This window comes from Ursus americanus, chromosome 7 (assembly GCF_024610735.1).
Source record: "Ursus americanus isolate L20-20 chromosome 7, mUrsAme1.1.p, whole genome shotgun sequence".
Taxonomy (NCBI): Eukaryota; Metazoa; Chordata; class Mammalia; order Carnivora; family Ursidae; genus Ursus; species Ursus americanus.
In genome coordinates, this window is record NC_142133.1 from 64,744,279 (window position 1) to 64,766,036 (window position 21,758).

Sequence of the window (21,758 nt, forward strand, 5' to 3'; positions counted from 1 at the left end):
ATAGGAGTGCCTTCCGTGGGGCTATCAGGAGCAAAACCTTGTATAAGACCTTTTGGCAGCCACAGTTAGGACAGTCTGCATGCCTGTAGTCCCAGTGTCCCTTTAAGAATGATAAGATAGGCCAAGGAAAATGAACAGACAGGCAACTAAGAAGACCAAAGACTTAAAGAACACATTTCATGCACAGGGCTTAAGGAGGGATAAATACATGCTAAGCTAGAGTCTCCGATAAGCTTTTAGGAAGGCTAGACTTTTAGGAAGATTGTGTAGGCAAACAACAGAAGGTGGTATTCAATTAAATATTTAATGGCATCTTTTAGGACTGCTCTAGGAGTTGAGGGAATGAGCATTAAGAAGGGCTAGGATAGGGGAGGTAGGCCTCAAGCTGCACTTGAAAAACAGGTGGGGTGTGATTAGGTGGAGAGAGGAAAGGACTTCTAAGTTCTCAGAAGGCAAGAAAATAGACACAAATATATTGCACTCACGTTGTGTTTTTAACGCAGTCAAATGATAACATCATGTTAATAGTCCCTTTCTGCTGACCACTCTGTAGAACAGAGAAATCCAACGATTTTTGCCAAATACGAGTGTTAGAGAAGCCCACAGAGCAAGGGGAGGCAAGCCTCGTGACATCGAAATGAGACCAGAGTCCTCAAACACGGACGTGGCGATGCTTGTAGCTTTACAATACCTTGATCCCCTTGTTGGACCCTGATGGGCCCCCCGCCCCGGGCAGACTCCGCAGGCCACACCCCATGGTCCCACTTAGCTGACTTCCCAACGTGGCACCAGGCGGGACTGTTCTCCCTCCTCGTTGCTTCCACACAAAGCTCCACACATACTCTCCCCGCATTCATCCTGCAGTCCAGTGGGCCTCAGCTGGGGGCACACATGGTAACCACCTGGGGCGTAGGCCACGGTCCCACCTGCCCAGGGGCCGATTTCGTTGATCTGCGGTGTAACCTGGGCACCAGGATGTCTGTAAGCTCCTCGGGAGCTACCAGTGCTCAGCGAAGGCTGAGAACTACTGGTTTCCTACCTGCCGGAGAGAACTCACCCCAGTCCCACCCTACCTGACTCAGGTGGAACAGTTTTCAGCAAAAGGTAAAGAATTTTAACTAGCTTGATAATGGCAGAACTGAAATTTGATTCCAAGTTTGCAGACTCCCATTCACACTATTTTGCTTTGTGGCCAAGATACCTTAAACTTGAAATTCTCTTATCAATTTGATAGGCAAAATGTAACCGGGAAAACAGAGAAACCTCCAAAAATACCTTTGAAGGTTCCCCTATGATATTATTATGTCAAGTCCTTTCTATTTCAAGGACCGTTTGAAATCATTCACTGTGATTTTTTTTCTTTTTTTGTTTAAATTCAATTAGCCAACATCATTAGTTTCAGACGTAGTGTTCAAGAATTCTTCACTGTGGGGGCGCCTGGGTGGCTCAGTCCTTAAGCATCTGCCTTCGGCTCAGGTCATGATCCTAGGGTCCTGGGATCGAGCCCCGCATCGGGCTCCCTGCTCCGCTGGGAGCCTGCTTCTTCCTCTCCTACTCCCCCTGCTTGTGTTCCCTCTCTCACTGGCTGTCTCTATCTCTGTCAAATAAATAAATAAAATCTTTAAAAAAAAAACAATTCTTCACTGTGATTTTCATTCGCAGTCATTACAAATCATTCCATTTGGATCATTCACTGTGATTTTCAAGATACTTTCAGCTCGCAATGGCAGGCAACACATGACAGCTTTCTTTGCCTGGGTTCTGCTCTGATTTCTGGTTATGAATTTCCAGTTCCTGGAGAAGAGGCTTACGTTTGAGTCAGAAGTAGGCAAAGGGCACTGGAAGGTGTTCGCTTCTCTCGACCTTTTTTAAAGTCAACCCAGCAGAATAAATGATTGTGTAAGAGGTTTGAGGGTGGCGAAACAGGGAAAATGGCGTTCTTTTAGTATGACATTGCCCAAAGCATCTGTACTCCTCTGTAATGCAGAAAGAAAAAAGAGGCCTCAGATCTTTGCTGCTTTTTGCCCGCATTTCGATATAATAAATACGTATGTCTGAGACACAGACGTGCTCGCCGTTGGCTCTGTTATTCTTACGGAAGTAACAGGATACATGGTTACATTAAACAGCATTAGTTTCACCATTAATGCAGATGTTATGCTTTTATTACAATAATAGTAACAGTCTTATTTTTAAAATAATTCAGTGCACCCACTGGCTTGCTTCCATGACCAGGTGCTCCTCTGTTTGAAAATAGAGAGCTACAGGAAGAACTGGAAGCATCAGGGAGAACCAGACGGGCAGGAACGTAATTTGTAAGATTGAATCCAAGCAGGAGGAGCCGTGCCCCTCTCCCCAAGGGAAGCGCCCATCGGGGCAGCAGTACTGCGCCGGTGATGATGAGGACGGGGACGATGACGGTGATAGCACCAAGCCGTTACTGAATCCTTCACAGTTGTCAACGCACTTCACGCGTGTTATTTCATCCTCGCAGCAAACTTGCTGTGACTTTCCAGATAAGGAGACTGAGGCCGAGAGGCAGTTACAGCAGCTTGCCCCAAACCACAGGGGTGGTGCGAAGGGGCTTCTGACTTCCATAACACAAATGTGAATATCGCCTTCCCATTCGTTCTCTTCAGTTCTTTTACTTTGTAATGTGTCACCACGACCCCAAGGCAAAGTTAATGGAGCTAAGGTTGACTTAGAGGTATTTTTGTTCCACGTCTCACATAGAGGTTAGAACGCCAGCTGACAGGTTTGCCAGGAAACCACTATTGGAATAAATCTGGAACCATCACCATCCCCGAGGGATGTAGCCCCATCGGGTGATTCCTGGAGCAGGAAGAAGACAGGCAGCTACTGCTCTCTCTAAAATACCCCTGCAGCATGGGGCGCCTGGGGGCTCAGGTTAAGTGTCTGACTCTTGATCTCAGCTCAGGGGTCATGAGTTCAAGCCTCATGTTGGGCTCCATGCTAGGCATAGAGCCTACTTAAAAAAAAATTAAAATAAAATACCGCAGTTATCATGAGCATGCAGTCCCTTCCTAATTATGCCTCGGATATGTGCGATATTCCACTCGGTGTGACAGGTGTCTCTGTAGGTCTGATTTTTCCTCCAGCCGTTTCTGGAGGGCAAAGCCACATGCTTTTTGGTTTTCTCTTCCCTTCCAACGATTCTTCCTAATCCCTGCACTTCTTAATGTTCATATCATCACACCACTGATCAAACATGCCTTTGAAATTCGCCTTAAACAGGTTTGCCCCCCCCCCGGGGGGGGAACAGATTTTGCCTCTATTAAACTGATAGGAAAGGGGAGAGAAGTTTCTTTGTTCTACAGTCTGTACCAGGCCCCACATGCCTAGGAATGGCCTTCCTCTAATCCCTACAATATTCTTATAATGATGCTTTCCCAACTCTACAGCATCTTGATTGCCCATGGGAGACAGCGAAATAATGTTTAAAAAAAAAAAAAAAAAGATGAGAAAAACAATTTGTTTCTGGTATGAATCACTGACCTAAGAAATGGGATGCATTGGTAGATAAATGGCCAGCCTTCCGTGAAAAAAACCTTTGATAGATGACCTCCTTCCACCGGGGAGCTCTTCACCACAGCAGTGCTTTCTAGTGGCTGCTCTTCATCGTAGAGATAGAAATTCTGCTAATAAGAAATTGTGACATATTGTTTGAGATTATTGCCTAATTGGCATTTCTGCCAGAAAAGGAGCACAGGGAAAAATGTCATTTGAGGAAGAAGTTCTCAGAGGTGGCATTTAAATCAGGGGTCAGCACACTACCACCCGTGGGGCAAACCTTGCCTACCATGTATTTTTATAAAGTTTTATTGGAACACAGCCACATCCATTTGTCTACAGATTTTCTTTGGCTGCCTTCACACTGTAACAGCAGAGTTGAATAGTTGCAAAAGAGACCATTTGGCCCACAGTGTCTAAACTATTACCTCTCTGGCCCTTTATAGAAAAAAATTTTCCACCCCCCGATCTAGACAATCCAAAATCTCACCAGGAAGTCTTCTCTTCACTCTTGACTCAAGTAAATCTCTAGGTTTCTTTCTATTGATCTATCCAGAGGGGAGCGATTTTCCCTGGAGAAGCAGATCACACCAGGAGTGGCCGAGACCTGGATAGATACACGATCCGCTGAAGTAGTACTAACCTGCAGGACAGAGAAATAGGAGTTCAGGTGCAGCCAGCCTAAAAGCCTACAGGTGCCAAGCAGGTAACATGAATTGCAGTAGGCCAGGTGGGGGCTGTGGTCTGGAGAGCACGCACTCACCTTTGGGGCAGTTCCAACTAGGTGGCCTTGCAGGAATGTGGGCCCAGTGTCACCAGAACCTCTGGATTTTCAAGACCTCCTGGAAATTTGTTTTTGTGAAGTCCCCTAATACTTAAATGGTGACCGCAGGTTAAAATTTAAAATAAAATTGGAGGAAACCAATATAACACTGTACGTTAACGACACTGAAATTAAAACAAAATAGCGCATCCGCACAAAAACCTGCACATTAATTTATCTTTACCAAAATTTAGAAGCAACTCAAGATGTCCTTCAGCGGGCGAATGGATTAACCTGGTACGTCCATACCACGGAACATTTTTCAACACTAAAAAGAAATGAGTGATTAAGCTACAAAAAGACACGGAGGAAACTTAGATGTATTTTCCAAGTGAAAGAAGCCAGTCTGAAAAGGTTACATAATGTATGATTCCAACGATATGGCATTCTGAAAAAGACAAAACTATGGTGACAGTAGAAAGATCAGTGGCTGCCAGGGGCTTGGACAGAAAGAGGGTTGAACAGGCAGAGCACAGATGTTTTTACGGCAGGGAATCCATTCTGGATAATACCGTAATGGTGGATACGTGTCTATACATGTGTCAAAACACATAGAATGTACAACCCCAGAGTGAACCCTAATGTAAACTATGGAGTTTGGGGGGTACCAATGTGTCAACATAGGATCAATGATTGTAACAAATATGCCACCTTAACCATGTTGCCTATGAATGGAAGAGGAATGGGTATCCAAGGGAAAAACTGAAATATCATTACCAGAATGCTTGCTAGGATCCAAAAACAACAGACTTCCACGATACCGAGTTACCCAAGTTAGCAAGGGCTTTTTAAATGCCCTCTTCTCTCCTCCCATCCTGTGTCGGAGAAGAAGATTCTAAACCACCAGGCAAGTCATTACAAAGATGCCCACTTATACAGTGAAGTACAAACAACTGAGATTCTTCATAAATATTGAGGACTGTTGATGGTAGACAGCTCTGTCTCAGTGGGAGTTTCCACACGAACAGATCAAAATGAGAGCAAAGTTCTAGAACTCATGACGGTCATTAAATGCTTTACGTTTTAGATAGGATGTAAGCGGAACAATTCTTTGGGCTGAAATCAAGTCTAGCATCTTACATTAAGAAGATTAATTAGCTAATGTTTATAAAGTTCTGTGCAGATATGCCCTTTTAAAATGCTAAGTATTCTAAAAACTACATTGTAGCATTTTACTAAATGTAAAAGATCTAACATTCTTTTTTTTTTTTTTTTTGGTACAGGTTGGCAAAGATTCTTTTGGCAATGATTATATAGAAAACTTAAAACAGAATGATATTTCTACAGGTAAAATTGCATCTTTTTTAAAGTTAGTTTTTATGACTTTCCTCTGGGATCTGATTACAAGAACAGTTGAGTATAGAATAGAATTCTTAGATCCTCCTCTGGTGGCCAGAGAATTTTTATGCAAAGCCTCATCTCGTCTTACTTAAATGTCGTTTGGTTAATTCTTTCATGTACATTCCTCCAGATGGGAATAAAATGATAAGAGGTTACAAACCTTCATCTCGTAGGAATGTTTCAAAAGCAGGTGACAAGAGGAAACAGGTGCTGCGTTCACAAAAGATATTTTAAGAAAAGTCATTGAATGTCATGGCTGGAAATGATCTTCGAAACCACTGAAGCTGATGCCATCGTTGCACAAAAGAGAAACCGAAGGCCAGATTGGTTCTCAATGTGTCCAAGAGCACACAGCTAGTTGGAGCCAGAGCCAGGAGTGGAATGCAGGTCTCTGGCTCCATTTCAAGGCTTTTAGCTGCTGCCAAAGGCCGCCTGATCAACATTTCCATTTACGCTCCAACCCATGATGCTTGATGAGATGCAAAGCTTATGAAGAAACGCAACCAAGTTCATTATATAGGTTTGACCTTTACTCTCTCCAATCTGTCATTTCTTTCACTGAAGAAAAGAAATGTGATGGTCTAGAAAAATGCAGATGTACACGCTATGAATAATGGGGGCAGATCGGGGGGCAGGGGGGTGGTTTGCTGGGTTGTTAACGTAGAGCAAAGATACAACTAAGCGTAAAGGCTTCTGTCTTCCTCGTTGTATAGGTGATGGGTATAAATTAGCGCTAATTGCTTATTTCTTTTATCATTCCAGATGGTTAAAGGTTAAAAGGTTTTCCAAAGCTGAGTGGTGCACTGAAATTGCTAAAAGAGATTATCCGTGCCAGGCTGCGCGTACATGATTGTAATTTCTTTTTTCTTCTAGAATTTACATATCAGACTCAAGATGCTGCTACAGGAACTGCTTCTATAATTGTCAATAACGAAGGTACGTGTTTCGCATACTGAAGTGTCATTTCACGAAGCAGTTCATGTCCAGAACTAGAGCAGAAGCACCGATTTTGACCGTAACCCTACGGATCCCTTACCATACCCACCCCTCCAAGGCCTCGGATGTGGTCTTTCCAATCGAACTATGCATGTTTCCCTTTATTTATACTTCCCAACTTGATCATTTAAATATAAAACTGTCCACCCAATACATAGGAAGTGTTACAGTTGCCTCAGAATAATATTTATATCCTGAAACATCCCGTTACCCTTCACGTGAACTCAAAAGCAGTTCTCTAAAAGCAGTTAAGTATTCACCTGTCATTTCAGTTATACTAGGTAAATAAATGTAAATAGATAGGTGCACAAGGAAGTTAATGAATCATATTTATAGAATATTTACTGAGCAAATGGCAGAAACTAATTACTTCTAACTTATCATTAGTGTTCAATTTTGTCTGCTCTTTAAACGGCAATCAAATCTCTCAAGTCTATGTATACAACTATGTCTGTCTGTCATAGAGCTCTTGCGACAGCTGAAACACTTGTCTTTAAAAACAGTAACTTCCCTTTACCCTCAAGTAAAGTCTTCATAATTTCTGCCAACTATTTTAAATATTTTTTTAAAAACCTACGTAAAATTCTTTAATTCAGAATTCATATTCAGAAGGACCGAGCATCCCATGGGGCCACCTCACACAGAACCTGGTGCATTGTGGGCAGTCGGCGTGCACTTCGTGAAATTAGGATTTGTCATAATATGTCTTTGATTTGTAATATAGTTTCATAAATTGTTTCTCACAGAAGATATGGTATTTTTAGATCTACTCTGGTGATCCCAAAGTCGCAATAACAACAATGAAAAAATGTATTCCACTTAAAGAAGATACAATTTTTCACTCTAACAACAGCCAGTCTGTGTTCATTCCTTTAAGCTACATTTTAAGTAATTATTGCTGCCAACAGCAGTTCATTCCCTGTCTGGGTGAAACCTCTTTTTTGTGTTCTGTGGATATCTTTGAGTTCCATTTCTTCCTTATGATGTAGCAAGAAACTACACTTTCCATGCAAAGATATAGTTTAATATTATGTATTGAGTGCCTGTTATGCTAGAACTTGTCTGATTTATATATCGTATATGGTAACACCCTTGAGAATATAGTTTGTTATAGAAGAGGTAACACAAATACCCAGAGAGGGGACCATCAGCTCCCTTCAGTGAAGGAATCTGAGTAGCAAGCTAAAGGAAGGAGTCAGCTCTGACGAGTTAAACTGGAGCCATGAATGATCTGGCCATATGGCCATGTCTACCAGACAGCTGTAGTCTTGGTCTTCTTGCTCCTCAGCGAAGGCCAGGCCAGAACCGTAGGTCCAGGAGTCAGAAACACAGATGCAGAGAGAATGAGGTCACCGAAGGAGAAAAGGAAGGAGATATGCTGTCTTTCAGTGTGTGGGTACTTTGAATTTTTCCAGTGCCAAGGTTGGGTTTATGCTGAACCGTCCCCACCTTATTAAGTCCTCCTTGGGGCCAACAGACACATCTGTGGTAAGATGATAGGCCAGCATGTGTTCTGTGTTCAGAGGTAATTTTAGGTCATGTCTACACAAGATCAGCACAGGCGGCCCGGAGCACAGAAAAGAAATGACTGCTACAACTCGTCCCTCTAGATCAGTGCCATCCAAAAGAAATACAATGCAAGCCACAGACATAATTTGACATTTTCCATGAGCCACATTTTAAAAAGTCAAAAGAAATAGGTAAAATTAATCTTAATATACTCACCGAAGCCGATATATCTAAAATATTCTTTTCGACACGTGATCAAAATGTTCTGAAAAACTAATGAGATGTTTTAGCTTCTTCTTTTTTTTTTTTTTTTTTTTTTGTACTCAGTCTTTAAAATCTGCTATGCGGTGTACAATGGAAGCACATCTCAATTTAGACCAGACACATTTCAAGTGCTCAGTGGCCACATGTGGCTTGAGCTCATGACTCTCATATGGGACAGCACGGCTCTTGAGAGCTCACCTCGCAGACAAAACGGCCCCCACTTCTTCCCCACTTCAGTGGGATTGTAGAGAGTGGGTCTAAGTCATGAGCATGTAAGGTTCTGGCTTCTGTTCGATCTGGCACTGCATAGGTCAGATATCCCTCTCTTGACCTTAGGTTATCTGGCACAGTTTCCCATCTGTTAGATGTTATAAAATACGTTTTGATGACCAGAACACCCTAAGGTGCACACATGAACTGACTGCATGCTACAGAGCCTTCGTTTCTACTGTTGGGCAAGTTTACTCCTGTTCATACACATCATTATGACATCTGTCGTTTCGGATTTGGAATCTTTACCACATACTTTGTATCGGTCATTTTTAACTATGTTATATAACACCTTACAGCTAGTGTTCTTTGTATATGAGAATACTGACAGGGGAATTCTTTTTTAGAATTTACTCAAATAATGTTAATCTAACAGAGCAGGGATATTGTAAACAAAGATACAGTGGGAATATAGAATTTCACCTGAATCACCTAGAAACGTCAGAATTAATACTTACAGCACATTTAACATAATGATTTTGTAAGGGTGTTTGTAACATTGCAGAATATCATCGCTTGGCCTTGCTTGGTTTTTAATATAAATATGCGGAAATTCTTTATAGGCCAGAATATCATCGTTATAGTGGCTGGAGCAAATTTACTTTTGAATACTGAAGACCTGAGGGAAGCAGCCAGGACCATTAGCAGAGCCAAAGTCATGATCTGCCAGTTAGAAATAACTCCAGAAACGTCTTTGGAAGCCCTGACGATGGCCCACAGCAATGGAGGTGATTTTACATATTTGTTATTCTTCCTAGAAAAGCTTTTATCACTGTTTTAGTGAAAGGTAGCCTTTCAAGTTGAGCAAAGCAGTCCTTTCCCTGAAGTAAAATATGCTTTCTCCCACCTGTGAGATTCATGGTCTTGTAGTTCTTGATAATGTTAGACAAGCTTAAAATAGGGCAAAAAAAATAACCTGAGTAGCACTACTGGTATCCCGCAATATAAATCCTCAATCTAGGGGCGCCTGGGTGGCACAGCGGTTAAGCGTCTGCCTTCGGCTCAGGGCGTGATCCGGCGTTATGGGATGGAGCCCCACATCAGGCTTCTCCGCTGTGAGCCTGCTTCTTCCTCTCCCACTCCCCCTGCTTGTGTTCCCTCTCTCGCTGGCTATCTCTATCCTGTCAAATAAATAAATAAAATCTTAAAAAAAAAAATCCTCAATATAGTTAGCAGAAATAATAAAGTAGCGACTAGGACCTCAGCAGCAGCCCGTGGCCCAATTCTACTGATGGCTTTTCCAAGAAGCAGAGGCCAAGCAGCCCGTCATGTATCATGACGGCCCAGGTGGGTCTATTTTGATAAATGTCTCTAGGAATTGAAGATTAGCTCTTTCTCCTTTTTGTAAAACTCCAACTCTGCTCTATAAACCACAAAAGATTATTTATATGTAGTATTTTCTATGTTGTCAATGTCCTTTAAGCAGTGAGTTGGTTTTGTCTGACCTTCTATTTTGGAAATTCTCCAACATACAAAAGCAGGCGGAATCGCATAGTGAAACCCTTCAGCCAGCATCAGCAATCACCAGCGCGTGGCTAAGGTTGATTCATCTGTCCTCCCACTCACTCCCCCCTTCCACCCCCAGCAAATCACAAACTCTTTACAAATCCAAATAGTTTCTTTGTGTTTGTTTCTTGCTCACCATTGACTCGTGGGCAAAGCATCTTCTGAGTTAGAATCCCATTTCCGTTCCTTTTTAGCTTTGTGGTCTCTCCAGAATTACCCGACGTTTCTGAGCCTTGTTTGTTAAATGCGTGTGGAAATACTCCCCTGCAGAATTCGTCTTCTAAGAATGAAACAAAATAAAATATGCAGAGCATGATGTAATAAATCTCAATAAATCCCAAATTTCTTCTCCTTTTCACTTCTCTCTTTAAATTTAAATTAGGGTAATATCCAGATCACAGTACGCATCAAAAAAAAAATCAAAATAGAAAATCGCCACTCTAAAACAATGGCTTCCTTTTGATATTGCGACCATAGTTCTATGACTTAAGAGAGAAAATCTCTTTGACTTTTCCACATAAAACTTTCTTGTCAAGATACAAAACTAAAAAGAAGAAAAAGAACAGTGTGTGTGTGTGTGTGTGTGTAAGTGATTTCTCCCAAAGTCTACAGCATTCTACACAGCAATGAAACTAAGTTACTTGAAATGATTTTGCAGAGAATTTTTAAATGTATATCCAGATTTAACAAATTTTCCTCTTGGCAAAACAACGTGCCGTGGCAAATTCTCACGGACATTTAATGTATTTTTAATGGACTCGAAGCTGTCAGAAAGAATTCAAAGCCAAAACCCTTTTGGTTACATTTTCTCAGGGTGTCACCGATAGAGTCTAATGCTTCTGGGAAGCGTTGCCTGCCCTGCGCTCATGTGAATCGAGCGATGCGAACACAACACGCCACTTCATTCACGCTCCTGTCTTGCCTTATATAGGCCGAGGCATATTCTCGTCTAACTACTTTTCCTACTCTCCCTTGCTTCTCAGAGATCACTGTTCCCTCTGTCCTAGTCTAGTTACATGGTCACTACCCAGCCTGTGGACGAGAGAAAGGTACAGCCACCACCGTTGAGGATCTAACCTTTCACAGGCGAGGCTAGAGTTCTCCAGATGGGCAGACAGCCTGACCTCGGGCTGTCACTTGGGTGTGTCCAAAAATGCTTCCTGTGTCACCTGCCGGGCAGCTCTGCCAGTTGAAGAGCTGGAGGACCTGGAACATCAGGAATTGGCAGGGGTATGGGGCGCCTGGGGGGCTCAGTCAGGGAAGCATTTGACTCTTGATCTCAGCTCAGGTCTTGATCTCAGGGTCGTGAGTTCAAGCCCTGCATTAAAAAAATGGGGGTGCAGGGAGGGAATGGGCAGGGGTAGTGATGATAGCCAAAGAGCACTAGCCGAATTCACGTTTTTACTAAGAGCCAGCATGTCTAAGTATGAATTCCATGCACTTTCATATATATTTGACCCTCAGAAAAACCTTATGACAAAGATATGGCAGGCATTATTCCCCCAAATTGAAGGTGAGAAGACAGACTTGGAGTTTAAGTAATTAGCTCAACCAAGGTCAGTGTAGAAACCCAGATTTCAGATGCCAAGACCCAAGCTGTGTTCTAGAACACACTTTATTTTTTTATTTTTTTTTAAAGATTTTATTTATTTATTCGACAGAGATAGAGACAGGCAGCGAGAGAGGGAACACAAGCAGGGGGAGTGGGAGAGGAAGAAGCAGGCTCATAGCGGAGGAGCCTGATGTGGGGCTCGATCCCATAACGCCGGGATCACGCCCTGAGCCAAAGGCAGACGCTTAACCGCTGTGCCACCCAGGTGCCCCTAGAACACACTTTAAATAAAGAAACTGCCACATCCCATTGACTCCAGGGAACTGAGCCTTTATGGAGAAAAGTAAAGTACATGAACTGTAACATTTTTCAACATGTAGCCTCAGCTTGAGTGCTTTCTGCGACGTCCCTTCCCTACTCCTGTAAAGCACACACACACATGCACACACGTGCACACGGACTCTGCTGACCAGAACTCAGCTGGTCCTCACTTGGTGGTAACCAGCCAGAGCAGCTTAGATTCTATACCATGAGTGTGTGTGTGTGTGTGTGTGTGTGTGTGCATGTGTGTGTGCATGTGTGTGCATGTGTGTGAATTTACCATGTTTTCATTCTGATGTCAGAGAAGAGTGACCCAGTGAAGGAGCACTGGTGGGAGAGTCATGAAGTCTGGTGTTGAATTCATTCCTTAGTAAATGGGGGACCACACGCACGTCAGTCCGTTCTTCGCTCTGGTTCTCTGTGAAACAAGAGAACTGGTCTGAGAGCTCTGCGAGCAGCTTCATGTCAGGACGTATGCATGGACTGATGGCAGAGCAGAGCAGGCAAAGCTTAGAGATGTGTTGACCACCGCGTGTCCTGTCCATTGCCCCGCGAGACTGCCTATGTGCTACAGCAGTATTCCATCTACAAGAGGAGTGGTAAAATCCCCCTCCTTCTCCTTCTCCTCCCCCTCTGTGCATTTATTATCATAGCTCCCTTATTTGTCCTTCTTACAAGTAGTGAATTCTGAATTAACACATGGTATGACTGGATTATATACAGTTGTTAAAATCCAGAGGAAAAAGACCCCCCCTCCATCTTGAACGTATGGTTTCAGAGCTCTCCCTTGTCTTCACCTAAAGGAAAGCATTGGTTTTAAGCGGACAGCACCTGCAACATCAGAAACGAACCAGTGGCCCTAGACGGCCCCCTCCTCTCTAGGTCATGATGCTGTGAGGCAGGCCCACGGCAGGGCTGGTGCTGCAGCTGCTCGTGATGAAATTATGCATGTCGGGTCTGGTCTTTATATCCATTTCAAAGCAAATGGAACATTACAGGAACAATTATAAATAATTGAGATTGTAAGATCGCCAAGATTAAATTCTAGGTAGGACACAAAATATCTTTTAATGACACTTTAGTCCTTTTCCATTTGGCAAACCAAACTTCTTGGCTGGCCACCTTGACTTTCACGGTGACGTTGTCCAGCACGTAGCCCAAGTTCGGAGTGTTTCTGCGGCTCCCTCAACTCACAGAAGACAACCCTTCGAGGGAGACCACCAAGCTGGCATTTTGGTTACCCCAACCTTCCCATGGTTTCTTTACTTAGGGTGACTTTCTTCCTGTTTCTCTGAACTTGTCATTAGGGCCTTCTGAAATGTCCGGCTCCTGCCCTCCGTGGTGACACCATTAAGAGCTTCCACCTCATTTTCCTGGCTTTGCACCGACACAGCTGTCCTCATAGGCCTCCCCAGTCCCTCACTGACACTCTTGCGCGGCCACTGGCGTGCTGTTAAGACAACCAGGAGCTGAGCCCGTCTGACGTTGCCATGAATAATAATTACGTTGGGTGCTATCAGTCACTCTGCAGCTCCAAGTTACTCCATAGTACAGCTTGTGTCTATTTTTACCTGGTTCCAGGATGACATCATTTTTTCCCACCGTATCTATCACAAATGTGCATTCTTTGATTGTCGACGTGTACTCATTCTTCACATTTTTTTCCCCAGGGTAAAGTGTTTATGCTTATTTATGGTGGCATGAACTGAAGAAGAGTTCTTTCTTTATGATATTTTCATTTTTCCCCTAAATTTAGTTACTAGTCAGACTCTAGACGTATTACCATCCAGCATTGGTCAGAATGCTTTCCTGTGATAAAATACAAGCAAATAAGATTTGATTGATTTTTATACAGTGTTTATGGTCAAATTAAACTGTAGGATCTCTCATTCCAGCAACTCTTTTTATTGCCTAAAATTCAGTGTAACTGTTTCTTTAAAATTTGTTTTTATTATGGAAAATGTCAAATATATATGGACATACAGAGAATAGTGGGGTAAACCCATATATACTATCGTTTAGCCTCAATAATTCTCAACACGGAGCCAATCCTGTTGCATTTACACCCCAACTCACTCCTCTCCACCCCCTCCCACTGCAGCCTTGGGTGATATTCGGAAGCACCAGCCAGATATTATATCACACGTGTTTTAAGAATGCTGTCTGCCTGGTGTACGGCAGGATCTGTGGTCAGATTTAGTCCCATCACCTTTTGAAACTAATCTCATATTGTTTAGTGAGTAACCTCGCACACTTGTTTCTCTTCAATGCGAGTGTATAAATGTAAATACACATATAATTATGCTTTGTTTTATTTTAAAAAAAGAGGGGTCTTACTGTAGATTTTATTACATAACTTCCTTTTTTCGCTTATAAATTATAGAAATCTTTCTGTGACAAAACAGAGATCTGCTTCATTCTTTCTAACAGCAGCAGAGTATTCCATTAGAGGTATTTTTTTTTTCCCTAACCAATGCTATCTGTTAAAGCTTAGGTTTCTTTTTGTTTTTTTTCCTGTTAAAAACAGAGCTGAATATCACTGGATCTCATTTTTGCATGCCTGTGTATTTCTGTAGGATAGGTTTAGAAAAGGAATTGCTAGATCAGGGATCTTTTGAGATAAAATGGAACTTTTATAAGAATGGCTCAACGCTGGGGCACCTGGGTGGCTCAGTTGGTTAAGTGGATGCCTTTGGCTCAGGTCATGATCCCAGGGTCCTGAGATCGAGTCCCACATCTGGCTCCTTGCTCAGCGGGGAGTCAGCTTTTCCTTCCCTCTGCGCCCCACATCCCTCCTTGTGCTCTCTCTCTCTTTCTCTCTCTCAAATAAATAAATAAAATCTTAAAACAAAAACAAAAACAAAAAAAGAATGGCTCAATGCTGTTGTTCCATACTGCTAGCTTTCTTGCCCTGTGCTCAAATGCTTTCGCGTGCAGCTTTGGAGATCCCAATACATGAGCCATGCTTTTTCAGTTCACCATTTGAGGAAAATAGAGAGCAATACGTTTGTCCTAGAACTGTAAAAAGTAAATGGGTGTGTTGCAGTGCTGGGCATTGAGGGCCTTTATGCATAATTGACATCTCTAAGACCTTGCAGAAGCGGGAACACCAATGAGAGAGACTGTTGCCAGGCTACGAATTCCAACAGAAGGCTAAAGAGATGGGTGGACAGACGGGGGTGTCGGGCTGTGCATGAAGGACAATATAATAACAGTAATAACCCCTTACATTTGTACAACACTCTACAGTTTACACAGGGCTTTTACACCCGTTTTCTAATTTAAGCTGCACAGTAACCTGTACAAAAATGTGAGCAGCCAAAAATATACCATAGAATTTCTGTGGGTGGACATTGTGGATTCTAAAATAATGAAACTGTGGGAATCGCGTTCGCCTGTAAACCACTGGACAAGATCCACTGACCAAACCAAAATGTGAAGACTGAGGAAGGTGTAGTGGCAAAGTAGCTAGCCTCACCAGGCAGAAGTAGTGGACAGTTGCCATCAGCCCCGTGCTGATGGGCATCTCCCCAAGAACGTGGAATGGCTCAGTGCCACGAGAGCTGTGGAAGAGCCACTTGGGGAACTCACCCATGCACGTGGTCCCCCAAGAGATTCTGATCACTGGGTTTGAGGTGGAGCCCAAAAGTCATGCACTTTATCGAGCTCTCCTAGTGCTGCTGATGTGCAGCTAAGCTTGGGAACCACTGTTCTAGAAGGGTCTCTGAGAACTGCAGCTAGAAGATTTAACTTTATGGGTCTATAGTAGATTGGGGTCACTAAACACATAAGTCAGTGGACCTGGGTAGAGGAAAAGAAGACCAGCCAGTCTAGTTGGGTCCTCTGGTGGATAGGTAAGTGTTTTGACAAAGGGGGAGCTTCCTGTGAATGGAATCTCTAAAGACTTTCAAAAAATGCATATTTACAAAGTTCCACCCCAAAGTCTGTTTTAAAAATATTATAAATCGGGATGGAGGCTTGTGCTGCCATAAACAGAGTCCTGGCCAAGAGATGACCGACCGAACACTGGACTTAAAGCTGGAGGAACCCAGATGAGGACCCAGCTTAACCATGTCCCAGCATATGACCTTAGACATCATCTCTCTGAAATTCACTTACCTCCCCTGAAAAAATGTAAAAATTCTTCTGACACTGTAATGCTGTGACATTCTCATTTTCCCTCTCTCTGCTATCCCCATCCATCCTTCTCTCGTAGGCTCCTAGTCTATACTAGCTCTCGGCCTCGGACTGAATTTCTCCTCCGTTCTCTAGCTTTCCTTTATGTTCCCAGATTGCCAAGAACATAAGCTTCTGTGAAAAGTGTATGTTTGGGGCGCCTGGCTGGTTCAGTTGGTGGAGCATGTGACTCTTGATCTCAGGATTGTGGGTTCGGGTCCCACCTTCAGTGTAGAGATTACTTAAAAATCTTTTTAAAAGTCTATGTTTGCATCAGTAATCGTGATACATTTGGAAGTCATGCACAGGTGTTCAAAACCTACCTATGTACATGAATTTTCTATGTCCTGTTCTTACCAGGAAATTTTTTACTTCTTCCTTATTTCTTTCCTAACAGGTCTTTTTTTCTTTCCTGGAAAATGGCTTTATGAACAAAAATGTTCACCAGCCTGAATGTTCACATTCATACATGTCCTTTCATGCCACAGCATTTAAAACTTTCTTTAATGTTGTTGCCCTTTGCCATAACTTCGTAATCACCTTGGTTGTAATACTGTTGCTTGCCCTTGAAGTTGAAATGTTGTAAAGTAAAAAATGGAGCAAATAGAAATAAGAAGGGGCTGGTACTAGGTCTCCATGGAGATTGAGATTTCAGACTTTTCTAAGTTGATTTTTCATCTAATGGGGAAAACGGCTTCACAAGGGGATGTCCCTTACTGACTGTAAGCGCACCATGTTAAAAATAATGAGCACTGAAGCCCCTTTCCATTCCTTTCCAGTGAAGACATTGTTCAATCCAGCTCCCGCAGTTGCTGACCTGGACCCTCGCTTCTACACACTCTCAGATGTGTTCTGCTGCAATGAAACTGAGGTAAGCGTGGAACGTTTTGCTCATTCCATGAGAAGCCAAAGACTTTCATGCCAGTGGATAAAACAAAGAGGCAGGACTAACCATATCGGTTTGATTGCATGTAAATTCTTGGCCCCAGTGAAAACAATTTTCACTCACTGGGGTGTGGATAAAAGGAAATTAGTGAGTCCCAGGGGTGGGGGGGAAGAAAAAAGGATTCTCTGAGGCATCTCCATAATCTGGCACTTCTCAAACCTCAGCTAATTTTAGTCCCCTCCCTGCCATCACACTATTGGTGGTTTGTTTTCTTTTGTAATTCTACATTCTATGGGCTAATTAATATTAGAGTTGCTAGATCTGGCAAATAAAAATATAGGATGCCCAGTTAAATTTGAATTTCAGATAAACAGCAAATAATATATTAAATGTACTTATACTATGAAATGATTTGTTATTTATCTGAAATTCAAATTCAGCTGGTCCAACAACCCTCAGTAATATACAACCCCTGGAGCACTTGCTGCCCCCTCTTGTGAAGACCCTGGACCGCAGGGGTGGACAGACATAGGCGCTCCATTGATGGCACGGGAAGGCCCTCGGGGGGCCCTCTATTAGGAATGGGCCCTCTCAGTCCATCTGAGGGTCATAATGGATAGAGCTGCATAAAACATCTACCAACACATTCGGAGCGTGCCATTCATTCTGAAGCATGTTAGGAAGAAAATTTCAGTATTTCTCCCTTTCTTGGCCAGACCGTTTTAGCCCAGCATTCTCTCTCAACATTGGGAGGCAGGACACATGATACAATGCAACAGGCAGAGAGAGAAAGTTAGTAATTAAAGAACTATCATAGTGATTGTCCGTGTGGTTCAAAGGCTGAATGAATGTTTCCAGGATTTCCTGACCTGCCTTTTTGCTAATTTGATCTCTCAGAACATGAAGTAAACAGAAAAGAAGACTGCCACAAGGAAACTAATTTTAACAACTCACAGTAGGTCATGCAATACTTCAGAGCGACCACCATGGCCAGGCCTTGTGCTAGGAGAAAGGGATTGTGGGAAATAGTAACCGTTTCCCAGTAAGAAGCTTGCTCACCCTCCACTGCCAGCTGGCTTAGATTTGCCTGCTACGTACTTGCAGAGCCCTGTATTTATTCCTCAAACACTCATCACAGCTCAAATTACTTACTACTTCAAAGTCCCACAGCATCCCTTCTGGCCCATTCTATTGACTGAGGCAGGAAAGTCTGCCCTCCTGCCCCACCCCTCGATAGAAGATTGCCCTTGTCACAGTGTGAAAAGAGCATATACGATGTCATATATATTGATAGAGTTATCTTTGGAAATTACCATCTGTTATATTGTACCTGGCATATAGTTGACACCTAGTAAATGCTCTTTGAATGAATGAACAAATGAACAAATTTTGGTCTTTAAGAAAATTGATCTCAAACACTCAATGGAGAAAAAAAAAAAACTTTAAAAGCTTAGTGTTCTTATGGATAACTTCTAATTATGATAATAATGTAAATTCATGCCTTAAGATACCCTCTCTGGGGGCACCTGGGTGGCTTAGCTGGTTAGGTATCCAAATCTTGATTTTGGCTCAGGTCATGATCTCAGGGTCATGAGAGCAAGCCCTGCATCGGGCTCCATGCTGGGTGCGGAGCCTACTTAAGATTCTCTCTCTCCCTCTCCCTGGCCCCACCTCATTGCTCTCTCTCTGAGAAAAGGAAGGGAAGGGAAGGGGGAGAGGGGAGGGGAGGGGAGGGAAGGGAAGGGAAAGGGAGAAAGAGAAGATAGGAAAAAGAAAAACAACTCTCTCTGCTCCACATACAAACCATTAATATATAAATATACAAGAGACAATGAAAAGACACTCACAAGCTCAGAAACAAGATAACTCCACAGATCAGAAAGGGAACAGAGTCCTAGAGTGTTCAGGCCTGAGTGTGCTAGAAGCAGACGTAGGTGCAAGGGACCTCCAGTGGGTCACGGGCACTAAAAATGGGGCCCCCAGGGGCGCCTGGGTGGCACAGCGGTTAAGCGTCTGCCTTCGGCTCAGGGCGTGATCCCGGCGTTGTGGGATCGAGCCCCACATCAGGCTCCTCCGCTATGAGCCTGCTTCTTCCTCTCCCACTCCCCCTGCTTGTGTTCCCTCTCTCACTGGCTGTCTCTATCTCTGTCGAATGAATAAATAAATAAAACCTTTAAAAAAAAATGGGGCCCCCAGGGGAGACTGGAGCAGTGCCCACTGCTGGAACCCAGAGATACCAGGCTGAGGCTCACCTGCTAACCAAAAACGGTAGAGGAAGTTTCTAGGCCTGCTACTGAGGCTACAGCATTATGTAAAGCTACCAAGCTGAGGAGACAGGAGGACAGAGGTACTGCCTGTGGTCAGAAAGGAATCAAGGCCACTGCTAACTTGGTGACCGGGAGTGTGACTGGATTGGCAATATCGCTGATAACAGCAGAACAGGAACTCCATAGTGCCGACATAACACCTGGCTCTGGTTTAGAGACTCTCGGGCCTGATGGATGCAGCTATGAAACCACTGGAAAGGCAGGGTAAGCGTAGTGGGAGCTGGAGTATGGGATTCCCCAACTCACAGAGAGCAACGTGAGCCTGCAAATGAAGAAACATAATGCTCGAATTATCCAACAGGATGCCTGGGTGGCTCAGTCGGTTGGGTGTCTGCCTTCAGCTCAGGCCATGATCCCAGGGTCCTGGGATCAAGCCCCGCGTCAGGTTCCCTGCTCAGCGGGGAGCCTGCTTCTCCCTCTGCCTCTCCCCCCACTCATGCTCTCTCTCTTTCTCTCAAATAAATAAAATCTTTAAAAAAAAAAGAGAGTTATCCAACAAAATCAACAGTCTAAGATGAATGAAATTCAAATAATGAAGCAATGCAAAAAAGACTTTAAATATGACTGAGATTCTCATTCATTAAAAAAGGAGAAAGTTAAGTGTGAAAGACAAACAGAATCAAAGCAACGATATGTGAATCTAAAAACCATTCAATTGGAAATCTTGAAAATGAAAAAACACCTTTGAAATTTTTCTATAAAACACTCATTAAGAAGATAAACATTAGACTGGAATGAAGAATTGGTGAATTGAAAGAGAATTCATCAATTCACAAACAAGTGAAAAACTCAATTCACCTAGAAAGTATCACAGAAAGAATTTTTTTAAATATTAAGGAGGAATCTAGAGAAATTAAATATAGCTCAAGTGGCTCTAACATACGTCTAATTGGAGCGAAAGAAGAAGAGAAAGGAGGGAACTGGAGAGAAGCAATATTAGAGGAAAAACCAGAAGGTGTTGTCTAGAACTGAAGAAGGGCATGAGTCCTCAGATCAAAAGTGTATTAAAAGTACCACCCCAGGTGCCTGGGTGGCTCAGTCAGTTGGGCATCCGACTCTTGATCTCTGCTCAGGTCATGATCTCGGGCCCCACACTCAGCACAGAATCTGCTTCTCCCTCTCCCTCTGCTCCTCCCCCTGCTCACGCTCTCTCTCACTTCCTCTCGCTCTCCCTCTCTCTCTCAAACAAATAAAATCTTTTTTTTTTTAAAGTATCACCTGAGATAAATGGATATAACTCTCTACTAACAGAATTTTAATGGAACTTCATAAAATGAGATGTAAAGACAGAAATATTTTTAGGGGCGCCTGGGTGGCACAGCGGTTAAGCGTCTGCCTTCGGCTCAGGGCGTGATCCCAGCGTTCTGGGATCGAGCCCCACATCAGGCTCCTCCGCTGGGAGCCTGCTTCTTCCTCTCCCACTCCCCCTGTTTGTGTTCCCTCTCTCGCTGGCTGTCTCTATCTCTGTCAAATAAATAAATAAAATCTTTAGAAAAGAAAAATATTTTTAAATGGCCAGAGGGAAAAAAGATAGATAACCTATAAGTGATAAGAATATCCAATACTTTGTTGCTTGTAAAAGGGGAAAATGGAAAAATTGATGTCCATGAAAAGGAGAACAGATTTTTTTTAACCTATAGTATATTTGTAATATATTTGTAGTGAATGGAATACAGTACATTTCAACAGAAATAGAGCTACACGTATTAACACAAATGAAATTATATTAAGAGAAAAAGCACATTGCTAAATAATATCTATGAAAAACATGATTTACCTTCTTTAAAGAGAAATATCTGAAGCAAATAAAGTTAACACATTAAGATTGATTAAAAGCAGGTGGTAGGTACATGGGTGTTTATTGCATTATTTGTCATGTTCAGGATCTTTTCATCAAAGAATAGTTTTTTAACAGGTTTTTAGAAACCATAAGAACTCAGTGTTTCTGAAAATAGACCATCTAACCCCACAGACATAAGTGGTCTCAGCGATGACGATCAGTGAAAAACTTACGAAAAGGAAACAGAAGGTGGCCTCAAGGCAAAGCCAACTTAGACAGAAAGGGTTTGTGGAAAAGATGGTTCAGGAAGGACACATGGTCAAGTTAATGAAACCTTTGCTGCTGGGGAAGACCAAAGCCCAGAAGGAGCAGGCACTGTGGGCGGGGTGACTTATAGGCCCCAAGAAGGGTTAATCTGGGTGTGTTCAGAGCAGGCACAGGAAGAGACAGGCCCTTTCTTAGGAAGAAGTAGGTTA

General features: G+C 42.9%; 1 protein-coding gene and 1 long non-coding RNA gene across 10 annotated transcripts in view; one reads left to right on the top strand and one right to left on the bottom strand.

The window, feature by feature from the left end:
* RBKS (ribokinase) overlaps positions 1–21,758 on the top strand; it is an 87,508-nt gene that overhangs the window by 20,560 nt on the left and 45,190 nt on the right. For all 7 annotated transcript variants that reach the window (XM_045809163.2, XM_045809164.2, XM_087863755.1 and 4 more), the window contains exons 3-6: positions 5,578–5,641; positions 6,569–6,631; positions 9,298–9,462; positions 17,069–17,160. In XM_045809163.2, coding sequence (XP_045665119.1) covers positions 5,578–5,641; positions 6,569–6,631; positions 9,298–9,462; positions 17,069–17,160 — 384 coding nt within the window. The remainder of the gene's footprint in view (positions 1–5,577; positions 5,642–6,568; positions 6,632–9,297; positions 9,463–17,068; positions 17,161–21,758) is intronic.
* Positions 1–21,758, bottom strand: part of LOC123799889 (uncharacterized) — a 30,458-nt gene that overhangs the window by 4,859 nt on the left and 3,841 nt on the right. For 2 of the 3 annotated variants that reach the window (XR_015725303.1, XR_015725302.1), the window contains exons 2-5: positions 10,377–10,520; positions 4,022–4,138; positions 3,517–3,656; positions 486–547 (exon numbers count right to left, since the gene is read on the bottom strand). This is a non-coding gene — a long non-coding RNA (uncharacterized LOC123799889). The remainder of the gene's footprint in view (positions 1–485; positions 548–3,516; positions 3,657–4,021; positions 4,139–10,376; positions 10,521–21,758) is intronic. The other variant, XR_015725304.1, reaches the window with a different exon arrangement.